Raw genomic sequence first — 24,131 nt, 5'->3', positions numbered from 1 at the left:
TATATTTTAGAAGCTGGAATGAGAGGGATTGTTTCTTCACTATTCCTCCCAGATAAATACCTAAATAAAATTAAAAAGCTATTTCTGATTTTTTTTTAAGTAACTTCCAAAGAAAATATTAGTGAATTGAAGGTGACCGATGTGAAAGTTCCTATGAGTTGTAAAAATTCCTTGTACAATTGTAAATGTGTTTATTCCATGTAGATAAAGGCATGTGCGTATCTATTGTTAGAATTGGTACGTTTATGGGATAAGCATTTGTTATTATTTTACGTACTTCTTATGAGATGTGTTATCCACGTGGATTTAAGATATATTGCAAGTTTTCATAAAAAAGAACATAAGTGATTTAAAATGATTTACTGTAAAAATAAAATTTGGTTCGAAGCATTCATGACACAAAGTACAATCTCTGTGATGTCACTATTGAGTTGCAATTATTTCATGCGAAACTACGAGTGATCATAATAGACATCAAAATCTTGTATAACTTCTTAAAGGTCAAGTCCACCTCAGAATAATGCTGATTTTAATCAATATAGAAAAATAAGGCAAGCACATTGCTGAAAATTTCATCAAAATCGGATGTAAAATAAGAAAGTCATGACATTTTTCACAAAATAGTTATATGCACAATTTGGTCCCCTGCAAATGAGAGAATCGATGATGTCCCTCACTCACTCACTATTTTTTTTTTATTGTTTGAATTATACAATATTTCAATTTTTACAGATTTGACAATATGGGCCAACTTGACTGATCCATAAAATGTTAGACAATGGTAATTCCACATGTTCAGGGAGAAATAAAACTTTGTTTCACAGGACAATGGGGAGAAAATTAGAATATTCAATATTTCATATAATAAAATACAAAGGAAATAGTGAGTGATGTCATCAGTTCCCTCATTTGCATACTGACTGGGGTGTATATATATAACTATTTTGTGAAATTAAGGAAAACTTAAAAATGTCATAACTTTCTTATTTTACATCCGATTTTGATGAAATTTTCAGCGTTATGTTTGTTTGATTTTTCTCTATTTATCCAAATCAACCTTTTTCTGGGGTGGACTTGTCCTTTAAATTGCATGCTACGTAAACTACAGGTGAAATTGCTTGTGAGTTGCAATTAATTGTTGTAGAAACAGAGATGATGATTGTAACAATTCATTACAAATGCATAATTTTTCATTGTGAATAATTGAGTTCAAGCATAAATATAAACAAATATAAGTGAACAACAATATGAATAAAATTACTAGTGAGTTGCAAAACTGTCTTATAACAGAGTGATTTTTTTTAGATATCTCGTGTGAAATCCAATTGATTACAATTCCTAATGAAATTATTGGTAAGTTGACAAGGTGGATTCATGAAAAATGCCCCCTATGATAAATACAGGTGATTTGATACTCTTCCAAGTATTAAAGGAGTAACTATAAATATGCACATAATTTCAAAGCACTCCTTCAAAACTGTAAACCAACTAGGGTGTGAAGTTTCACAAAGCATTGTTTGTGAATTTCACTGACAAATTTAGTCTGAGCTAACCAAATACAAAGATTTCTGTAGCTTCATGAAACCACCAACAGTGTGCAGATTTGCCGGGTTTTTATTCAAAGATCAATTGAAGCATGGTATACGGTAGTATCTAGTCTGAATATCACTTTTACAGTATTATTTCATCTTGATATTACACTTCAAAGAAAAAAGAAACTTAAAATTTAACTTCCTTTTGCTCCATGAAACACGGGTTTTCTTGGCTTTGCTATATTCACTGATCAAATATATAGTCACTCATCGAAGCAATCATAAGCAATCTTTGGCCACATGCAGGCGCCTAACTGATTTTCAAGATAGGTTTATATAAAATAGGAAAAGATTACAGGAATACAACCACTTTGCATAGCTCTTGCTCCTCGGAAAAAGCAAGTTCACACAAGTATACTACAGATTTCAGCCTTGTATCATATGTTATCTACAGTGATATAATCTGCTAAGCAATATAAAATGTCTTTTGACTGTCTAATACTAAAGAAGAGCCTCATGTAAAACTATGAAAAGTCTGGAAGAGAGTCTACAGGAACGTTTCATCTTCTTTCACACAACATACCATCATTGTCCATTGCAAGTGCTCATGAAAATGAATGGAAGCAGTATCAATGTTTAACTGTACCCTTTCTCTCATTTTTCTTATCATACAGAGTACAGTTTCTTATTTGAAATACAATTTTGCAATTCTTGTTTACCTCGAGTTTATGCCTCAAAGATCCGTGCGCAATGGACCAATTTTCATAATTAAATTGTTTTCCATATATAATGTGTAATTTATTTTATCCCATTTTTCATGACAAGCCGTTTGATTTTGCCTGATTTTATTTTGATAACATTTTTTTTTTAAATGCAAGGTGATACTATGCAAAACATAATATCACTTCTTCAAGAGCAAATTGGCAAATATTTCATCAATAATCCCTTTCTGTGATCTCATATCACAAGAAAACCAAATTTACAGATCAAAAATTACCAAACACTATCTGTCTGGTTTCAGTTTGGAATAACAATGAACTTAGAATTAGAATTTTACGAAGGGACATTCCTTTCTTAATTAAATGCAGTCTGATACCGTTTTCAGTAACTTGTGGTTTTTTGGTCTGCACCAGGCTCACACTAAAATAGTTCACACCACAAGCATTCAGTGACTTCTTAGCAGAGCAACGCTACTTTTAGGAACACCCATTCAAATACTCCGGCAGATAAGGGATGGTGCTGGTCTAGTGCTGCGTCAAAATAGCACAGGTAAAATCCCTCTGAATTCGATTTATATTCAGAATGTAATAGCATGGTAATCACTAGTATCGCATGCCATCAAACTTGTGAAACAATTCTTTTAACTTGGATCATTGATGACTGCATATATGGTAAACAAAGTAAACAGAGAATCACACTGAATCTTCAAGAGAACAATGAATGTATGAATATACACCATATCTAGTAGATATTTTGCACAAATTTGTATGTTAGATGTTGACGTTGCTGGCCGTCCATAGTTGTGGTTGATCAGGTCAACTGCGACTCTTTGTACCATGGGTATCCGGGCCCTTTTCATAAAGACTTGTTATAGTAACAAATTCCCAATTTCTACAACAACTTTACTATCAGCCAATCAAATCAAAGGATTTCAGTAGCTTTCAACTGTTATTGCAAATTTGTTATTATAACATGTTTTCTGAAACAGGACCCAGGTCTTGTTCCTCATAGATTCATTTCATCTTTGGGTGTGATGCTGAAGCCACATGACCAAGGGTGCCAGTTGGACATTCCTTGGCCTCATAACATAAAGCCTAGTGATTGATAGCGGGGCTTATTTCTACAATTGATCACATTGATTATTGTGTATGATCAATTATAGATATTAGCCCAACAATCACTTGCTAAGCTTTATGTTACAGGGCCCTGGGTTGAAGATACTCAACCTTGTCTTAATGGAGAAACTTACATCAGGGGCCAGTAACATAAAGCCTAGTGATTGATAGCGTGGCTTATTTCTACAATTGATCACATTGATTATTGATATATGATCAATCATACATATTAGCCCAACAATCACTTGATACGCTTTATGTTACAGGGCAATGTTTGTTTGATTTGATTAAAAACAAACAGGTTTGGTCAAAGTTTAGTTTGATTTAAAAAAAGATAGAAAGGAAAATATCTATGATAACTATCAAATTTCATTGAATACGCAGATGATGTTCTTTTTTTTTTTTAATCTGATTAAGTTTATAAAAGAAACCTATCAATGAATTGCAATTCTTGAAGCTGTAAATGTATAAAAGAGAGAGGCAAATATCTGATTTCTAAGCACAACACCATGGCATTCCTTACAATGGACTTAATAAACTAAGCACACCACCTTGATGAGCACTACTGCCTGGATTGTGGCTGTGAAAATCTCCGGACATGTCAGATCAGGCCGGGTCAAGGGTCAAGGTTCATGCGTAGCCAAACCATCAAAGTACACTTCATAGATTAACCCTGGACTAGTCCTGGATTTGAAAGGGGGCCTGAAATGGAAGCAGGCAGCAAGCTGGCACCCCTGGATTCAAACCCGGAACTTGGAGGATCGTCAAGGGATCGGCACAGGATCGACTCATCTCAGACATTGGAGGTGTGGGTCAGTGCAACCTGGAAGCCATTCTGGATGATAGCACCGCTCCCCATGACCATGCCCTTCATTGGAAGCTCAAAGAGTCCCTGGTTCTCCCCTCCTTGTTGGCCACCCATTTTGGGCATCATGGCGGACAGGAGCTCCGATGTCATGTCCGAGGTCATCGGGTCGAGTTGGCTGGTGGGATGAAGGTTGTTGCCAGGAATCGACATGTCCTAGAGTAGCAAAATGATTGATTGAAACGAAATCTGCTTTGAAAAAAAACATGTTTAAAATCCCATTCAATTTGGAACACTGTAGCTGTTTTCTTTGGTAATTTCTAAGGAGGTTCAAATATGCCTAACAAAACATTTATTCAAGCGCTGACACAGCAATTAAATAACACATTGACAGTGAATTTGTTCTTTGAAAGATCAAAATTTTATTTTTTTTCCTAGATATAGAAACAGGATTGAGCAGGTGATAATTCCAAAGACTACCTAGTTATCAGGATGCAAGAAATAACATTCCCTGCCAATGACACAGGGTCTTTTCACCCCAATATTTGCATGTTCAATTAGATAAAAATACTTGAAAATTTAAAGGACAAGTCCACCCCAACAAAAACTTGATTTGAATAAAAAGAGAAAAATTCAACAAGCATAACACTGAAAATTTCATCAAAATCGGATGTAAAATAAGAAAGTTATGACATTTTAAATTTTCGTTTATTTTCAACAAAATAGTTAAATGAACGATCCAGTTACATCCAAATGAGAGAGTTGATGACATCACTCACTCACTATTTCTTTTGTATTTTATTATATGAAATATGATATATTTCTATTTTCTCGTCATTGTCATGTGAAATGAAATTTCATTCCTCCCTGAACACGTGGAATTCCATTATTTTAACATTTTGTGCTTCAGGCAAGGAGGTCCTAATTGTCAAATTCGTAAAAATTGAAATATTGTATAATTCAAACAATAAAAAACAAAAGAAACAGTGAGTGAGTGACATCATCGACTCTCTCATTAGGATGTAACTGGCTCGTTCATACAACTATTTTGTTGAAAATAAGCCAAACTTTGAAATGTCATAACTTTCTTATTTTACATCCGATTTTGATGAAATTTTCAGCATTGTGCTTGTCTGATTTTACTCTATTGATTCAAATCAACATTTTTCTGAGGTGGACTTGACCTTTAATTCAAGAGGGGGGGGGGGGCGTTTCATAAAGCTGTTCGTAAGTTAAGAGCGACTTTTAAAAACGACTGTTGAACCTTTCTTGTTCACCATTGATGTTCGTTGGTGATTATTTATCACTTAAGAAAGGTTCACCAGTCATTCTTAAAGTCGCTCTTAAATTACGAACAGCTTTGTGAAACGGCCCCCAGATCTTTGGAATAATTTCAATTATCTGTATTATGATCTATGAAGCATGGACACCTGCAGCATTTCAGTTGTCGCTTTTTATGAACCAGGTGCCAGAACACAAATTTAAACATAAATTTGAATTTCAAGGTGTTTTTCTGTGTACCACTGGAATTCATAGAGGGCTACTAGCTCTTACCTGATTAAACTCAAGTCCAAGACTTCCACCACCATTGTGAATCATCCCTTGGTTTCCTGAGAAACCAATCCTGTCCGACTGCATGTTGTTCTGTGATGCCATGCCATGTGAGTACCTTGTCTCCATTTCACATTTCATCACTGGCAAGTTTGTTGTCTTGTAGCTGGAGTTATGTTGCTGCCGATGCTGCTGTTGATTGAACTGCTGGCCCTGCTGCTGTTGCTGATTGTGCTGTTGCCATTGCTGCTGCTGTTGCTGCTGATGCACTTGTGGTTGTTGCTGAAAGGTGTGTTGCTGTTGGTTAAACTGCTGTTGCTGCAGCTGTTGATTCTGCTGATGCATTTGTTGTGGTTGCTGATACATCTGACGCTGTTGTTGCTGAACCAACTGTTGCTGTTGTTGTGGATGATGAGAAGAAAAAGCAGTAGCCCTTGAAGGTTGTTGTATCTGGGTTTGAGTTGCATGTTGTTGCGTCTGTTGCCGACATGACTGCTGTTGACTGTTGGAAGAAATGTCAGCAGCTCTATTTGGCTGTTGGATTCGCTTCTGTTGCCTTTGCAATTCCAAGAATTGCTGCTGTTGTTGGTGTTGATGTGACTGTTGCCTCAGTGCTTGCGTTGAGTTCTGCCCATGTTGCTGAGACTGATTCTGAATATTAGAAGTGTGCTGGCTGGTCACTGGAAGATTGTTTAGAGGACTGTAAATGTTTGGAGAATCAAAGACAGGTTGAGCTGGTGGCTGCTGTCTCTGACCATCCAACTTACAGCTCGCCTGAGACTGCATCAGGTTGGTTTGATGGCTAGACTGGTGGCTGTGCTTGGTTTGCTGCTGTGAATGAGGTACCCTGGAAGAATGCACAGGATGCGGCATTTGCTGCGAGGAACCAGAACCTTGCATGAACACATTTTTGGACTGAGGAGTGGCCATGCTGGGTTGCTGTCTGGATTGGGGATGGACTGAATTCAGGGAAGTTACAGGGGTTTTGGCCGATGGTGACCCCCATTCTACCGTGTTTGGGTGGGTGATGGACGTGACTGGAGATGAAGAACTCTGCACCTCCTGCTTACAAGAGACCTGGGTCTGAGGATTACTCAGTAATGACCTCAAGACATTACAAGAGTCATGATTTAGTCCATTATTATGAGTTGGCATACGGTTAAACTGCATAGTGTTCATTTCTACTTTTGGTCCAATTTGGTTTGGCATATTGTGGAATTCCTGATTTGGGGCATTATATGATTGTTCATTGTTAGAAGTCCATGTGTTTGATGCAAGCAGGTCATGACCACTGCTTGCCATAAGAGTTCTTGCAATGGCCCCTTGCTGTCCTGATTCAAACGCTGATAAGGAAAGGGCTTCGTCAAATGTTGGGATATCATCTCCATTCTCAAATGGCAAGTTGTCCACCCCACTGTCGATGCTCCCTGTGCTAAGTGCAGGAGCCCTGGTGTCTTTGACTCTCTGAGGGAGTTGCATTTCGGGACTCACTTGGCAAGGACTCACTACAGCCACTTTCCTTGATGCTTGGTTACGGCCAATACCATTGTTCTGCATCTGTCCATGCATGGGCACACTGTTAAACCCACTGTCATTGCTACCTGTTGATCGCGGAGAGCACATGTTGGAAGTTTCTAAGGCAGCGCCTTGTGAATGGTTCTGCAATGGTAAATATGTAGAGATCTGCTGCTGCTGCTGATGCTGCTGCTGATACCGATTTTGTTGTTGCTGCTGTTGCTGATATTGCTGCTGCTGCTGTTGCTGCTGCTGTTGTTGCTGATGCTGTTGGAGCTGCTGTGGATGCATCTGAGGTGATGACAAAGCACTTTGATCAGCAGGTAAACTGTTCAAAGCATTGTGCCTGCATGACAAGGTCTGTGATTCACTCAACATATTAACAGATGCATCCCCAATATTTCTAGAAAACTCTGTCCTCAGGGATTCCCCTGCCATTGTTGGAAGGGACTCCTGGGGGCTGATGTGCCCCTTGATTCCATTTTCCAAAAGACTTCTGTTTCCATTTACCCTCTGATCAAAGACACCACCGACCCTATCATTAACACCATTCTCCATGCCCTCGCAGGAGTAGTTGGGAGGGGAGTACCCAGGCGATCGTTTAAACTGGTACCTCGGTGTGGGTCCTTCGAACGATGGAGTCCCACCCCTTTCCGACCTCGGACTAAACATGGATTCCTTGTTCATACCAAACGGTGGTGGCCCATCATCTCCGAACTTCATAGAGTCTCCAAAGGGGGGCATTCCACCTGGAGGGAAGTCTGTCATTCCCGGAGGCATCTCCCCCATGCCAGGAGGCATGCCAGGAGGCATACCAGGAGGCATGCCCGGTGGCATACCCCCCATTCCTGGTGGCATTCCGCTCATTCCTGGAGGCATATCTCCCATGGGGACTCCTGGGGGTGGCCCTCCTCCAAAGCTGGGAATCTCCCCTCTCTGAAGAGCATGCAGTATGACTGGTAGGAAAAACAAAAGTGAAAAAGAAAGGTAAGTCCATAATGCAATTTTTTACTACATGGTACAAACTTCCAGATTTAAACAGATGATGGAATAGACAATATTGATTGTGGAAGGCAATGCACTGAAAAGCTAGCAGCTCATTCAATTTTCTCATTTAGTGGGGAGTCTGTTTAGACGTCATCTTTGATTTACATGTAATGTATTTCATTCGAACAGGGAGAAGTTTGGCTTTCTCTCTAAACAAAACTTTCAAATATTGAGTCATTGTTAAAGTGCTTGTTATTTTTATCTGCAAAGTCAGATTTCAACTGCACTTGGTATTCAAAATAATTGAGAAAATCATTTTTCATCGGAGAAAGGGTCACTAGTCGTGGATGAAGTCAAGAATAATTTACAAAGGATTTCATGATGCAACGGCAATATTTCCTTCCTTCTGCATGTACAGTTGGCAGCAAAATTATTCACCCCCCCTCCACATTTTCGACATTTTGGTGAATTTAATGATGTTGCAACTGCAGACTGTTACCAAATCATTAAAATAGTCAAAAGATAGTTAATTACAATTGAATACCAGAAAAAAATCCAGATTTAATTCCTAGTCTATTCTAAGTTGCTGTTTTCACATAAAAAGAAGGTGGCTTTTAAATTGTCATTATTTGTGCATTCCTTTCTTGTGTGTCAATAGGGGGTTGAATAATTTTGCAACATGCTTTTTGTGCAAAAATTGCAATTAAAAAAAATGTGAAGTAAAATTTGATTTTTTTTCCTGGTATTCTTTAGTAATTAACTATCTACTATCTTAATGTTTCAGTACCAATCTGCAGTTGTAATGTTATTCATTATGACATAATGTCAAATATTAGAGGGGGATTGAATAATTTTGCTGCCAACTGTACATGTAGGTATATATTTTAGGGGGAGATGTTGCAAGGCAATATTTGCAGATCAACAGCAAATTTCTATTGGGATACTACAATTAATGGATAAATTTTAACTAGTGCAAGCCAAACCTATTTACAAGGGGCAGATTAGCAATGAATCAGAAATTTGTAATGAACTGCAAGGCATAATTGACTTGATGTTCTTAAGTAGATAAGTTTCTTGGAATGCCTCATTAAGCCCAGCACATACAAGTACTATGCAAATGTGATTGCACACACCAACCTGCAACATGCTGCAACTGTGATCCTATTTGCTGCAGAAAAAAGCTGATCAAAGCTCAGACATTTGAAATGCCGAATCTCCCTGCCATTCTTCTGCGATTTTGATGATTTGAGCCAATCCGATTTATCCTAGAAGATGACGTCATGACCACTTTGCGGCACTGCTGCAGTGCAGACAGCATACACGCAAAGGAAATGCCAAGGATTGCAGTGCGTTGCAGAGCTATTGCAACGTATGCGCTGGCTTCCAATGCAATCGGCAATTTGTTGGATTTGGATCTTAGAGCAATCGCATTGCAAGGTGTGTGCGATGGGCTTTTTTAGACCAATCATAATTCAGAAGAAGTAAACGTGAGTTACCTGGTGGAATGGGAGGGTACGGTGGGTTGCAATCGTACAGGTCAGCTTTCCCTGTGAATGGCCATCGGAACGGCTTCCTACGGTTCATCAGATGCTGATCTCCTTCCTCGTCACTATACAACACAAATATCAATACGTGGGGCAACAATGAGAACTTCACACAAAATGGGGCATACTTCATTCAAATAAAATATAGCACAGGTGATTTCTTGTAATGGTTATGTCACTGGAAGGATGCAAATGTCAAAGGTTACGTCACAACGGAGCATTTGCTTGTATTGATTGTCTGGTCGAATTCAAGAACGAGCGATTATCGTACATTGTTCTAAGAAATACATAATTATTTTGTAAAGTTTAGTTACGTGAATACAAATCTTTCCACATTGAAACGTACCAAAAATATTTTTAAAACCTCTTAAGACACTTTTTAGCTCAATATTTCATTCTTTTATACTTTCATTTTGTGCCGGAACGGACCTAAACAAACACGCAAGCGATGATCTTACATTGCTAGAAGTTACTATGTCCTATTTCATGTCGGGGTCGGATTAAGAATAAGTGATGATCGTACTTTGTTGGAAGAAATAGATCATTATTACGCAACGGAAATAATATAAAACTAATATCAATATGAATCTTTCCACCTCGAAATGTATAAGAATTATTTTGCTAAAAATCTAAGACACTTTTTATCTCAATATTTCTTACTTTAATACCTTCATTTTTTTTTTTTTTCAATTCAATTCTTTTATTTCATTTCCATTCAAAACATAATACAAAGTAATATAAAACAATATAAATCAAATACAATTTTACAGAAGGGCATTCTTACTTCGTAAAAAAAAACACAGTATAATATACAGTGCGTATCAAAAAAAAGTTTACACTTTGAAAAAATCCTGTAAAATTATACATTTGTAATATCCTGAAGATTGTTCCACATTTTAACATTGGTACAGGTCCATTAAAGCAAATGACGATATAAATGTCGAAAAATATTTCCGCTTGAGTGAGCACCATTTACTTTTGAAAAGTTAGTGAAAAATGATTTGCGCAGAACTTTGAAATAGTTATGTGAATAAAGGTAGACCTAAATCATGAAGAACACGTGGAATTTAGCTAGTAAAACCGATTTTATGATATCTTTTATCTTTTTTAACTTGTTTCCTTGCCCAAAACACTTCGAAGAGTGCATTTCGCCCCACCCCACTCCCCCACACATCGAGGCCATTGTGACGATATTTGCTTTACATTGAGCTGTGATTTGCATGGAAAGGCTTAAGCTTGATTTTCATTTTGTTAATCATTGCTAAGCTTGGCAAAAGTGTGGAGAAACAAGTATTAAATGAAGAATGAAATGTAAACCAACTTTCAATGATAAAAACTGAGTAAAGAAATGCTGGAGTGTGTGATATAAACTTTGGTTCAGATTCAGTTATGTCCTCAAATCCAGCTGGCACAAATAGGGAAAAGGTTGTGCTTATTAAGTGTTGAAATTTCAATAAGGGTGGCAAAATTGTCACAAAATGCTTGAATTTATCCGTTTTATTCCAATTGACTAAAAGTGCAAGGAAAATGTATGATAAATCTTTCGTAGTGTAAGTTTGATTTCGTCCTTTCCCCTTGACACAGCATGAAAACGAGCATTTCTGCGCAAACAGATTTCTGCGAGCTTTACAGAAATGGACAGTGCTCACTCAAGTGTAACATTCTGACAAAACTTTTACTTTCATTGGATAGATGAGACCCAAACCCAAGATTATATGTGAAAAAATTACCCGCATGTTGTATATTTTTTAATTCCCAGGGCTTTTTCAAAGTGTAAACTTTTTTTTGATACGCACTGTAGAGCATAAATGGATATGGAAATGAGGGGGATCCACTAAAAAGCAAAGCTTGTAAAATTGTGGATCCCCCTTGGGCAGACAAGAAAATCGCCGCATCGGTCGCGCACATTTCACCAACGGATTTAGAAAGCACATCATTTTGATACGAGTATTCGCCTGCAAGTTGGCCGCGTGCAAGCTGCGAGAAGCTGCAATGATAAAATCTAGGATTAATGATTCCTGTTAATCTGCTTTAATCTGAGCAGCGCGCCGCCGCTAGCTGCGTCTAGTGGGGAGATACATCCTGTTCACTAATTACCGCAGCGGGGGTGTGCTCGCGGGGTGCACGCTGCCAATACAATATGGATGCGGTCCCTAAGTTAATGGGTACCTGGTAAAAAGGAATTCTTTGGGTGAGTAAGCACCTGATCACAATATCCATTAAGCGCTATATAAATATTGCAGAGCTACCAAGTCTCATGCATTATGCGTGAGACTCAAGCATTTTGGACTCTTGTTCATCCCCTCAAACCTCTGTCTCACGCAACTATCACAGTCTATTCCCATATACATTGTACACAATGTCTGTGATCTCACTCAGATTCACAGAAAATCTCACGCATAGCTGGTCTTTGAACTTGGCATCTCTGATATTGCATTTTGGACAACGCCTACATAGCTTGTTGAATGCAAGCAAATGAGAGGCTGAACATACATTCCATAACGTCCAAAATGTACCGTTGCACGGCTTCATGAGGTGATGTCACAATATGATTCAATTCATTGCGCTCAGTGCAATACACATATTGCGCAATGCTGCCCTAGATATCATGCACGGTTGTGAGATTTTGCTTTTCGCTTTCAATATTTTTTAATCCTTTCTCATAGACGAACGCGGTGAAAACTTGATTTTTGTTCATATTTTCGATAACTTTCAAGGCATTATACAACACAAATAGCGGATATTACTATTCATGCAATGGTACGACATTTCGCATTTGATAAAAGATACACTCTATCTATACCATCACACTTGTGTCTTTATGCTATTTATGTATTATCATTCTCAGTTTTTAGTGCTATAGTGGGATTAGAATACCTGGTGAGTGTTTCATAAAGCTGTTCGTAAGTTACTAGCGACTTAACGAACGATTGGTGATCCTTTCCAAGGAGCTAAATTAACACCAATGAAAACTAGTGTGAAGTTTGAAGGTTTGCATGGTGGTATGGGCAATGGCGGAAGAGGTGTACAGTACACCATTTGTAAAGTCCTGGAGGGACTGAGATAAGAAAAGTGGATAGAATTTGAGGTGAATGGAAAGGCGAGAAAGTGGAGGTTTGAAAGCGAAGTATTCTTTTCGAAATGAGTGTAGTCCTAAAAGGACTGTAAACCAGAAGGAGTGGAAAGCTGAGTAGTAGGCAGGCTCGAGTAGGTGAAAGAAGGCTGGCTTGAGTCGGCGAGAAGAGTGGTAGCAGGAGAGTTAGTGTTTTAGTGTACATTATTTTCCACAAGAGTTAGTGAATAGAATTTTCCAGATGGGTCACCAGTCATTCATATATTTGCTTGTAACTTCCAAACAGCATTATGAAACACCTACCACAAACTCTTATAAACAGACCCATAAACATGTATTTCATGTTCTGTAACATAATCCAGGGGCAATCAAGCATTTGCTGATGCCGGACAAGCCCTGTGGAATTCACTACCAGGGGAGCTGAAGAATTCAAACTCTGCGACATCCTTTAAGAGGAACCTGACATTGTATTTGTTCACCAGCAGGTACTAGGTTTGAAGACAGACATTTTGCCTTATTATAATGCATCTTTTCTAGTACTTCTCGTCACTTTTTTTTGTTTTTGCTCTTTTCTAAGCGCGTTGAGCATTTAATCTAAACGGAAAAGATGCTATCATCCTATCATTATAAGGGATGAACTTACCTCATTGGCCTGTGGGTGGAGACCAGGTAGTCTGGCTTGCCATTCTTGTACATGACCCTCCCTTTCGCCTGGACCCAGATCCACTTCATGACCTTTGACATCAACCGGAAGTAGATGAAACCAGTCTCTCCTTTACGGATCACTGTATGGGAAAGGGGGAGGAAGAAGAGGTAAAGGGAAAAAGAAGAGGAGAGGGAAGAATGGAGGGGGCGGGTAGGAAAGAAAAGAAAGGGGAATAGGAGCGTGGAGAAGTGGAAGGGCAGGAAGAGGTAGGAATTCAGGGAAAGAAGGGAGAGTGGTAGACGGATGGAGAAAAGGGAGGAATGAAGGGGAAAGAAGACAGTACGAGAGATGAAAGGGGAAGGGAAAAGGAAGGAAGAAGAATAGAAAGGGAGAAAGGAAAGAAGGAGTATGTGAGGGAATAGACGAGAGGGAGAAAGAAATGGTTAGATAAAGAAAGGAATAAAGAGAGGAGGGATTCAGAAATGGAATAAAGCGATGAGTAAAGTAAGAGGGAGGGGGAGGATGGAGGGGACGGAATAGCAGGAGAGAGATATTGAATACAAAGTGACAGTAAGTAACGATTTGAAGAGATTGGAAGAGAAGAATTAAAAAATGAAGAGAGGGTGAACGATGGTTTAGGAGGGGAGAGGAGGAAGATGGGGTGGGTGGGGTAGGGGGAATAGGGCAGATCCATGCATTGTGGGATTTTTAAAAAGAGGAGATTGGAAAAATAAAGGAAGTTTTTAGATAAAAAGGCTTTAAAAAATCTCAACTAAAATCTGAAATTCATCCAAATTCTGTCCACTGTATACAAAAATTGTTATTTTTAATACATATTGATGTTTTTATGAAAATCTGCATGCATTAAGTATTCATTCTATATCGAAGAACAAACAAAATACCTTCTGAGACCCGTTGCATAAAACTTTTGCCACAAAAGACTCTAGCAACAATTTTGCAGCAGTTTTTTTATGGCAAAAGTTTTATTCAACAGGTCCCTGGCCTCTCATGTAACAAAACATAGGCAGTGTGAACTGGCTTTGTGGTGCCAATTTGGCGGGAAGTTCACAAGGGATGCACGTGACTAAAAACTCTGCCATGCTCGGGTCAGGAGCGGTCCTTGATATACAGAGGATATACACTGCAATGCAGACCACACAGCTCGTCATGACACTGAAGAGGTTCTGACTTTGACAGGAGCTTCCACAAGTGTATCTGCCATTTTATTTTATTTATAAAATATTCATTCATTGTATGGATTATTCCTTTGTTTCTATTTTAATTCTGGTCAAATCAACCGATCAGTTTTTGAGATTGACAGAGGCTTCCACCAGTAGGCAGATGGACATCAACCATTTCATATCAAGATTTAATTGTCTTTAGCACTATTGTTTTGCTTCTATTTGGGATCTCTTGGTTTTTTTTTTAATTCTGGTTGAATCATTCATCAGTTTTTGAAGTTGACAGAAGCTTCCACAAGTAGGCAAGCCTACATCCACCATTTAAAAACAAGCTTTAATTGTCTTCAGCACTATTATTTTGCTTCTATTTAGGATCCCTTGGTTCTATTTTAATTCGGGTTGAATCATCAATCAGTTCTTAAGGTTGACAGAGGCTTCCACAAATAGGCAAGCCTACATCCACCATTTAAAAACAAGATTAAATTGTCTTGTAGCACTATTATTTTGCTTCTATTTAGGATCCCTTGGTTCTATTTTAATTCGGGTTGGATCACCCATCAGTTTTTGAGGTTGACAGAAGCTTCCACAAGTAGGCAAGCCTACATCCACCATTTTAAATCAAGATTTTTCACTTTGTTTCAGCACTATCATTTTGCTCCTTTCTGGAATCTTTTGTTTCTATTTCAATTCTGATAAATCTTTTGATATTGACATACCGAAGCTTCTACATTAACCAGTAGGCAAGCCTACATGTATATCCGCCATTTTGAATAAGAATTTTCACTTATCTTTCGCATCAATATTTTGCTTCTATTTGGAATTTGTTTCTGTTTTAATTCTGGTAATTACACACTCCACAGGAAGGCAAGCCTACAACATCCAATTCAAATCAAGATTTTTTGTTGTCATTTGTCTATAGCACTGTCATCTTTCTTCTATTTTTAATCTTTTGTTTCTATTTTTAATTCTAGTTGTACACTAACATGAAACAGGCTTGTGTGGGGCAGGATTTTTACACATATGCACATCCTTTGAGTTACTTAAAAGATTAATTTCTAAAGGACCATTTCTTCAGATTTCAAGTTTTAAATAAGCAGCATCACTAGTTTTACCTTCCTATTTGATGCAAATGGGGGGATTTTCAGCAAGCAAAAAAAAGATAAACTTCTCAATCAAGATGACGAATACACATTACCAATGTCTGTGCTATTAAAGTCTAAAAGCATTATTTTCTAAAGAAATGTGAGACTTATATCCATGATTTTTTTTCTTTTGTTTTATTGTCATCATTATATAAAGCTGTCACAGCAAATGCATTTAATAAATATGGCTTGCACATCTCTCAATGAATGTATGAGCCACATTCCATGTGCATTGCTAAAACTATCAGAAAAAAATAAGAAAAAAATTCAGCCTGGCACATTTAAGATTGATCAACCAACTGTATACTGATGCGTTTTGCCCCCTATATTTAGCAACAGTATAAAAAGGAGAAAGTAAAGCAATAGTGGTGCGAGCAGCTTGTCATTTCAAATTGGGTCAAATGTCAAAATGTGGCTACAGGTGTGCTGTATGCGCTCAGGCGTTTATCTTAGAATTACCTATCAAAGTTGACGTATCAAGGTATCCAATTATTAAGTTTCATGTACCTGGAGTATTTCAAGGGGGCCCCGATATGAATATTGGTCATGTAAGGGTGTACTTTTTATAACATCATTCTGTCAAAATTATAGGGTCACATGTATATTCAACATAATAGTGTTTACATGGATATAGAGCATAGGTTTCACTAGTCATAAGTCATTCCGTGATTTTTTTTAAATGATGCCTTAATTATTTATAACGAGAATAAAAGCTTAACCAAACTTAGTACTTGATATTTCACCCAACTCATGGTTAATCATGAAATGGATGTTCACAAATTTAATGAAATAAATTTAGTATTAGAGCCGCAAGTGCGTTAACTCCTTTATCAAAGCCTCAAAATGAACTCTTGTGTATTCAAGCATGATAAACATATAAATATTTACTAAGTGTACATGTAAATGTATAAGATATAATAAATTGAAGATGTCATAAAAATTATAAGATATTATAAAAAAAATTCTCATATCTTTAACAATGCACATGCAAATTAGAGACCAGATATCATATCAATTAAATGAAAATATCATTATATAATTGACAATAGCAGTATGAGAGAAATCTCTTTCTTGATTTAGTACAAAATTAGTGAATATTTTACGAATGATAAGACCACAAATAATTCATAAATAATTTCAAATTTTTAGGTATGTTTTCTGTGCAACTTTAAATTGACATCGAAATTTCAAATTCTTTGTGCTCATCTATATATGTTTAATTTTTCATGTCATATCAAAAAAAAAATCGGTAAACTTTGGACAGGAGTTTCCTTTTTTTTTGCCTGGATGCACACAAATGGTGGGGAGGAGGGGGTTAAAATATTAAACGATGAAAGCAAGGCAAAGTTTGTGTCCGTGAGAACAGACCTATCAAAGTGAGAGGAAGTGTAGGGTGAGGGGTCTAATGAAATCAACCCGCTAGGAATGAGTCATTACAAGGATACTCAGGCTACTTGTCACATTCAATTGGGAGGAATCATCTTGAGTCTTTGATAAAGAGACGCTGATCCTCAAATCAAGAAGAGCCTGTCCAATCTTAAAGGGACAATCACCTATATTCTTCATGACTAATAAAGATATCTTAAGCTCTGATCTATCTGATCAACGAAAAGTCGATCTGATCTTAAAGACACAATCACTCATCTTTCATAAGTATAACTATTCTTAAATCATTTTAAGTCTTTTGGTAAAGAAGTTTCTATCTCTCCAATTAAGAAAGAGCCTTTGCAATCCTCCAGGAAAAGACAATCATAATTGATTATTATAACTATATCTTGGATCATTTTGACTCTTGGCAAAGATGTTCTCACCTCTCCAACAAGAAAGAGACTTCCAGCCTTAGGAAAAGACAATCATATTTGATTATTATAACTATATCTTGGATCATTTTTACTCTTGGCAAAGATGTTCTCACCTCTCCAACAAGAAAGAGCCTTCCAGTCTTAGGGAAAGACAATCATATTTGATTATTATAACTATATCTTGGATCATTTGACTCTTGGCAAATATGTTCTCACCTCTCTATAAAGCAAGAGCCTTCCAGTCTTAAAGGGAAAGACAAATCACATTTGATTATTATATCTTGGATCATTTTGACTCTTGGCAAAGATGTTCTCACCTCTCTTAACAAGAAAGAGCCTTCCAGTCTTAAAGGGAAAGACAATCATATTTGATAATTATGACTATATCTTGGATCATTTTGACTCTTGGCAAAGATGTTCTCACCTCTCTAACAAGAAAGAGCCTTTCAGTCTTAAAGGGAAAGATATCAACAAAGCGAAAGATATCTTGGATCATTTTTAATCTTTGGCAAAGATGTTCCACCCCCCCCCCCCCCCCCCCCCCGCCATATGAACTCACGAAATACTCCGGCCTAGATAGGGTTAAAGAGACAACCACATATCTTTATTACAACTATATCTTGAATAATCTTGAGTGTTCAATTAAGAAGTTCACACCTCTTCGATCAAGACAATGTCCCTCCAATCTGAAAGGGATAATCACCCATGTTTGATAATTATAATCATAATTTGAACTTGAATCCCACAATGAAGCTTTCATTCCTCCAACAAAAAACACAACTGAAAGTCAATTATACCCAAGTCTCCCTATTCCTAAATGTATATAAAACTAAGCCAACTACAATGTATACAAATAATGAAATAAGATGTTTCTGCTACATGCACACATGAATCTCCTTAACTTACATGAGCTATGCATCTCAGAACAGTAGATAATGTCTTCATAATGCACATACTGGTAGCCAGGCAAGGCCCGGAACTCTGTGTCGGTGTAACCAAGAACTTCAGAGCCCCTAGAAAAGATAATTTAGGGAGAGAAAAAGATTATCATTAATTATTCCATTCCAAGGCTTCTTTGGAAAATCCCTATTGTTGTAGTTGTTTTTTAATGAGTAAATAATATTGTAGGGTCTGTAGTTTACTCTCTTTTTTTAAATATCAACCCTTATTCTTGTGTTGAGGCTAGTTTCAACATGTTGATCCAAGTTCTTAACATAAACACCAATACTTAAATACCACCACCAACAATGTATTTGCAATCGTGCATAAGACACATCCTACTTAGCATCTATTTCAAATGTCTTGTTAAGTGTAGATCACTGATGTGAATATTATAAGCAGTGGCTGTAACATCAAACTTAAAATGAGGTTGTAGTGGGTTTGTCCTCAGTCTGTGCTCAGCTAATGATTTAACTTAATTTTGAGTGCTGCATTTTTATACAAAGTTGAGGCCAGAAGTTTCCATACACCCAGGAAATTAAAAGAAAAGTTGACACTTGCCAAACATCATAAAATTTACTGTATCTTATAAAATATTTGTGCTATCACGACGAATTTTATATCAAACAAATGACTATGTCATGCCCCTTCATCACATTGCTTTGTTAGCAGGAGCTGAAACATATTTAGGTGTCATTTTTCCCCCAAATCTTCATATTTTAGACAAACTAAAAATAAAAACTTGACAAAAACTTGTGCTGGTTACTTCGTAACACAAACATTTCAGATTACACTTTTTTGTTCAGTGGTGACATCTTATGATAGAAAATGTAATATAAATCGTAGATTTGGCATTTATAAATTTCTAGAAACAATGTTCGAAAATATAACAACAAACAATAGAATACACATGGCATGAATATTACTTTTTTCTTCAAAGAAAATTCTACCTGAAACATATTTAAATCCCAGCGGCATCCCAATCAGGTGAAAGATGTGAAACAGCTTTATACACTTTTTCATTTGAAACCAAATCCGTCATGCATTAACCTAAATTTTGTGTTGGAGCTACTCTCAATGCCTTTATCAAATTTTCAACACAGACACCAATATTTTAACACCAAGACCACCACTATACTTCAATTCACATATGACGCGTCATACTTTGCATCGAGATTGACCGTCTTGAAATCCAGCTTGTGCTTCGTCCTGAAGATCATATTCCGCACGTAGATCTCCATGATGGTCGGCTGCTGGAGGGGACAGGCCAATGCGAAGAGCGCCATCTCTGGTGGGTCCACGTCAACGGGTATGCCATCCTTGCCTCTCGTCCGCTGGCCATGGAGCATACGCATACGCCCGCTGAACTGCAGGCTCTGCACATATGAAATGAGAGAGAAGTATCGTTTTACGTCATGATTGTGTAATGTATACGATTATGTACTTCAAATAAAGTATGTGCCTACATGTATAAGCTAATTATTTAGTTGATCCTTCATATGGGCATGGTGGCTCAGTGGTAGAACGTCTGCCTCATGAACGGGAGATCGTGGGTTTGATCCCCGGCCGAGTCATACCAAAGACTTATAAAAATGGGACCTTCTGCCTTCTTGCTTGGCGCTCAGCATTCAGACTGGAGAAGGGTAATAATAATATATTATGCAGGGCCTGCTGGAAGAGCAGTCTTATGATTGAAGTGGCTACCCTGGGTAAATAACACATTATTATTATTATTATTTATATGGTTATTTGGTTATGACAATAACATAACATTTTCAATGATAGTACCCTTGCAAGCTGCAACCTTAATACTCATATATGCATTCGAGATCAAAGTTGGAAGTTGATTTATCAACAACAGATACATGAACACTCCGACCCATCAGTTGGCAAAATTGGCGATAAGAGAGCTGATCCATGGGAAGGAATCAACCTGACAATGTATGCAGGATATGACAAAATAAAAAACTTGAACAGAAGTCACTTGCCAAATTGTCTAAGAAAAACCTAGATGGTCTCTTTCTGATGTGCATGGGAAAACATTTTGAAAGGTATAAAGTGATATATGAGAACAGTTCTATTGTTATTAGTACATTGTTATCTTTATAATCATATTATATAAAAAAATATCTAAAATATTTACCAGAAACCCTGAGGATTCATCTAGGAGGCATCTGAGGCGACTGGTGAAGTTTCGGTCCAATGATGGCTCTGACTCTACAGAAATGATCAGACAAGGAATTCAGATGTTAAAATCACATTTTGGATTATCAGTAATAATAATAATAATAATATTGGATTTGTATAGTGTACGATTCCACCTTGCTAGGTGCTAAAGGCACTCATAACTCAAGCTAAACTAGTCTACAGATTCCAATGCGCACAGCTCTTTTGAAAAATAACTTCCTGCCGGTATCCATTTACCACACCTAGGTTCAGTGCAGCACAATCTGAGTAAATTTCTTGTTGAACGAATGATGAATGACATGGAAAATAGAATCACACAATTAGTTAAAATTCTCAACAAGGTCCCGTTTCACAAAGACTTGTAACAATAATAAATGCACAATTCTTATTGTAACAAGGTATGTATCAGCCAATCAAATTGATTGATTTCAATAGCTTGAAACCATTATTGCACATTTGTCATTATAACAAGTTTTGTGAAAGATGCCCAGTTCTAATCTATAATAAATTCACAGCCTGGATAGGCGATAAATTTCTCATCTTTTGGAGTTTGTCTCATTTCAGAAATGTATTAACCCCCTGCATACTGGAGACGGGTAATCCCTGTACAAAGTCTATGAGAATAATAAAATTCTGTGGCGAGTGGGTTAATACCTGCGTTGTTTGCCCGGGGGGGGGGCCACTTCCATTCACAAGTGGATACCATGCGTGACCATGGGGTCTCGAAAAGCACGCTAAACACGTAATTTCCATATTCTGAAAATGCACCCCTTAACAAGTATTGCCATGAAAACAAAATGATAGTACTCTTGGCAAATATTCCCTGAAATGAACCCCTAAACAAGTACAGGAATGTTTAATTGTTACAGGTTCTTCGGTCGTCTGCTTACCTTATTTGTTTTAGTACGACCCACCTTCTACACCTCGGGCAAATCGGACTCTAAACACGAAGTGTTAGGGCAAAAAGGACATCCTTTATAAAACATTTTAATTTTGTTTTATCATCCCCACAAATTCGACCCTAAACACATAATTTTCCTAGCAAAATAGATACCCTTTTTTCATTATTTTTGTGTTTTTGACACCCTTATCACGTTACGTACGTAACATGCCCTATTGTGAAAAAGACATCCTTTTTACGTGTTTTTTGGGTCGCGCATGGTATCCACTCGTCTATGTAAGTGGCCCCCCGGGGTTGTTTGTTATGTAAGTTGTAGAGACTTCATACTACATAAGACCTGTTACACCATTTCGGAATCAAGCAGAATCAGCAGCAGAAATGAAATGACAGTAGTACGGGTGACATGACATTGAGAGAAGATTGCCTACGATTTTTAGTGATTTTCAAATTTTGTGTGCCTTCCATTGAATTTTTTGCTGTCTACGATACCCCTGCCAACACAAGTAGTGCATTTAATTTTTTTCTGAAGGAGAGCAGCAATAGACATTATACTCGATCGATGAACAGGCTTAGGCTGTGATTATGCTCCACTTTTCAGGCCAGAATCAGCGTTTCCAAACGTGATTAGTCCAAAACACGGTTGCGTCCATGCTTACTTTCATTTAAACCCTGTTTCAAAACGCTGATCGTAAACTCACAAAAAGGTGCGTTTGTAAACGTCGTTTAACCAGAATCAGGCTTTCTGGGGAAGTATAAACAGAACCACGATTGAAACGTGTTTAAATTACGTCATTTGGTACATGCTTCCAGTGAGATGAAAATCCGCGGGCAAATACAGTCGCATTGCTCCATGTTATCAACACTCGAAATAAAACTTTAGAAAAAAGACAAGCCCAATTTGACCTCGTTTTCTTGCGAAGCCAGCTGGAGATCGTGATTTCGCCTCTGAAAAGTAAGCATAAACAGCACTCCCAGAACCACGTTTATGATCGGTGTTTTGAATCGACGTTTGAAAACGCTGATTCTGTCCTCGCAATGGAAGCATAAACACACCCTTAGTTCTACAACATCGTTGGAGTAAACTAAACTAAACGACATGTGCTCCTGCAACAATCGCTAAGTGCTTAGTTTCGTCTAAGATGTAGGGTTAGGGTTGCAATAGGGTTTTATGTTAGGTTTAGGGTAGGGTATAGTGTTGAATCAAGGGTTGAAGTTGGTCATTTGATTAACGTGTGGAATTAAAGGTAAATGCTAGTTTTGGTAACGATATCAAAATGAGTTCGTACAGAATCCAATGAAATGACCACCAAAGTGTCTGTTTGTATAAAAAAACGCATGTGCCAAAGGATTCTGGAAGAAATTGTGTAATTGCTGAGAAATCAGCAAATAAGCACAGGATTCGGGTAGGGCGTCGGGCTCGACGCTCTAAGCAATAATTATACATTGTCCCACGTGCGCTTATCTGTGTTGGGGATCTTCGGTGTGAACATTTTTCAGCGTAGATTTCAAGATTTCACAAAGTTCAGTTAATGTAACTGTACCAGATCTAGATCCTCGATGATATACTGACAATTAAGCCTTGTTTTACAGACTTTCTCATGAAATCAGTGTTTACTGCAACTACTGGAATTTCTCTTTAAGAGCGGTGTAATTGCCGCTGGAGCAAATATCATGAAACGGTTGTACAATCATCACCTGGTCAAGCCCTCCCACCCCCCCCCCCCATCGTACGAATACTTAAGATTTTATTCAGAATGCCGTAAGAATGTACTTTGAACACATTCAATATTCTTTCCACTTCGAATGCACCTAAAGCAGTGGTAACATGGCCAAACAATACAGTACGACCACAAGAATTGGTCCAAACATTTTGAATGCAGAATTTTTTAAATGCCCCTCGAACATTCAAGAATGTAGCACAAATTTCATTCTGACTCAATTGCAGCTCAAAACGACTATCAAATTAAATCAATGCAACAATCAACACATTTTGAATGCATTTTTGTATTAATTTTTTTTTACTATATAAATAAATACCACTGAATTGCAGATATTTCCTAAGTCAAAGAATATGACACTTGTATGTCATCATGACATATAATAAGAAATTGTTTATTTGACAAAAAACGATTGAGGCTACTTCTAAGAGATACTCATCAACCAATTCTTACAGATAAATGATCAATCTGAATGATATATTACTCACTATAGATAACATACAAAAGAATACAGGATATGATGTAACATCATAATTAATATTATAAGTACAGAATTAAAAAGAAAGGCAAGGTATTATTTAGATTCCTATTTTCTTCCTTGTTTTTTTTTTTTTATACATGTAGCTCATTTATTTTATTGGGATTGACATTTGAAATGTTTTGAGGCCCATTTTTAATCCCACCACTTTCTGTTCTTTCCCGTATTTACAACATACCCTTTTGTATTTGTGTTTTGTATTTTTGAATGCTTTTTCATGCTAATTGTACCAATA

At 37.3% G+C, this 24,131-nt stretch overlaps 1 protein-coding gene across 1 annotated transcript in view; it reads right to left on the bottom strand.

Annotated features, from left to right (window-relative positions):
* Positions 1-3,773: 3,773 nt before the first annotated feature.
* Positions 3,774-24,131, bottom strand: part of LOC121414010 (probable serine/threonine-protein kinase tsuA) — a 35,840-nt gene continuing 15,482 nt past the window's right edge. The window contains exons 4-10 of the mRNA XM_041607048.1: positions 20,696-20,769; positions 19,717-19,928; positions 18,520-18,626; positions 13,486-13,627; positions 9,722-9,834; positions 5,727-8,194; positions 3,774-4,388 (exon numbers count right to left, since the gene is read on the bottom strand). Of these exons, the coding sequence (XP_041462982.1) occupies positions 4,161-4,388; positions 5,727-8,194; positions 9,722-9,834; positions 13,486-13,627; positions 18,520-18,626; positions 19,717-19,928; positions 20,696-20,769 (3,344 nt within the window). The 3' untranslated portion in view covers positions 3,774-4,160. The remainder of the gene's footprint in view (positions 4,389-5,726; positions 8,195-9,721; positions 9,835-13,485; positions 13,628-18,519; positions 18,627-19,716; positions 19,929-20,695; positions 20,770-24,131) is intronic.

This window comes from Lytechinus variegatus, chromosome 4 (assembly GCF_018143015.1).
Source record: "Lytechinus variegatus isolate NC3 chromosome 4, Lvar_3.0, whole genome shotgun sequence".
Taxonomy (NCBI): domain Eukaryota; kingdom Metazoa; phylum Echinodermata; class Echinoidea; order Temnopleuroida; family Toxopneustidae; genus Lytechinus; species Lytechinus variegatus.
Note: the sequence above shows the minus strand (reverse complement) of the source record. Positions and strands in the feature narration are given on the sequence as shown.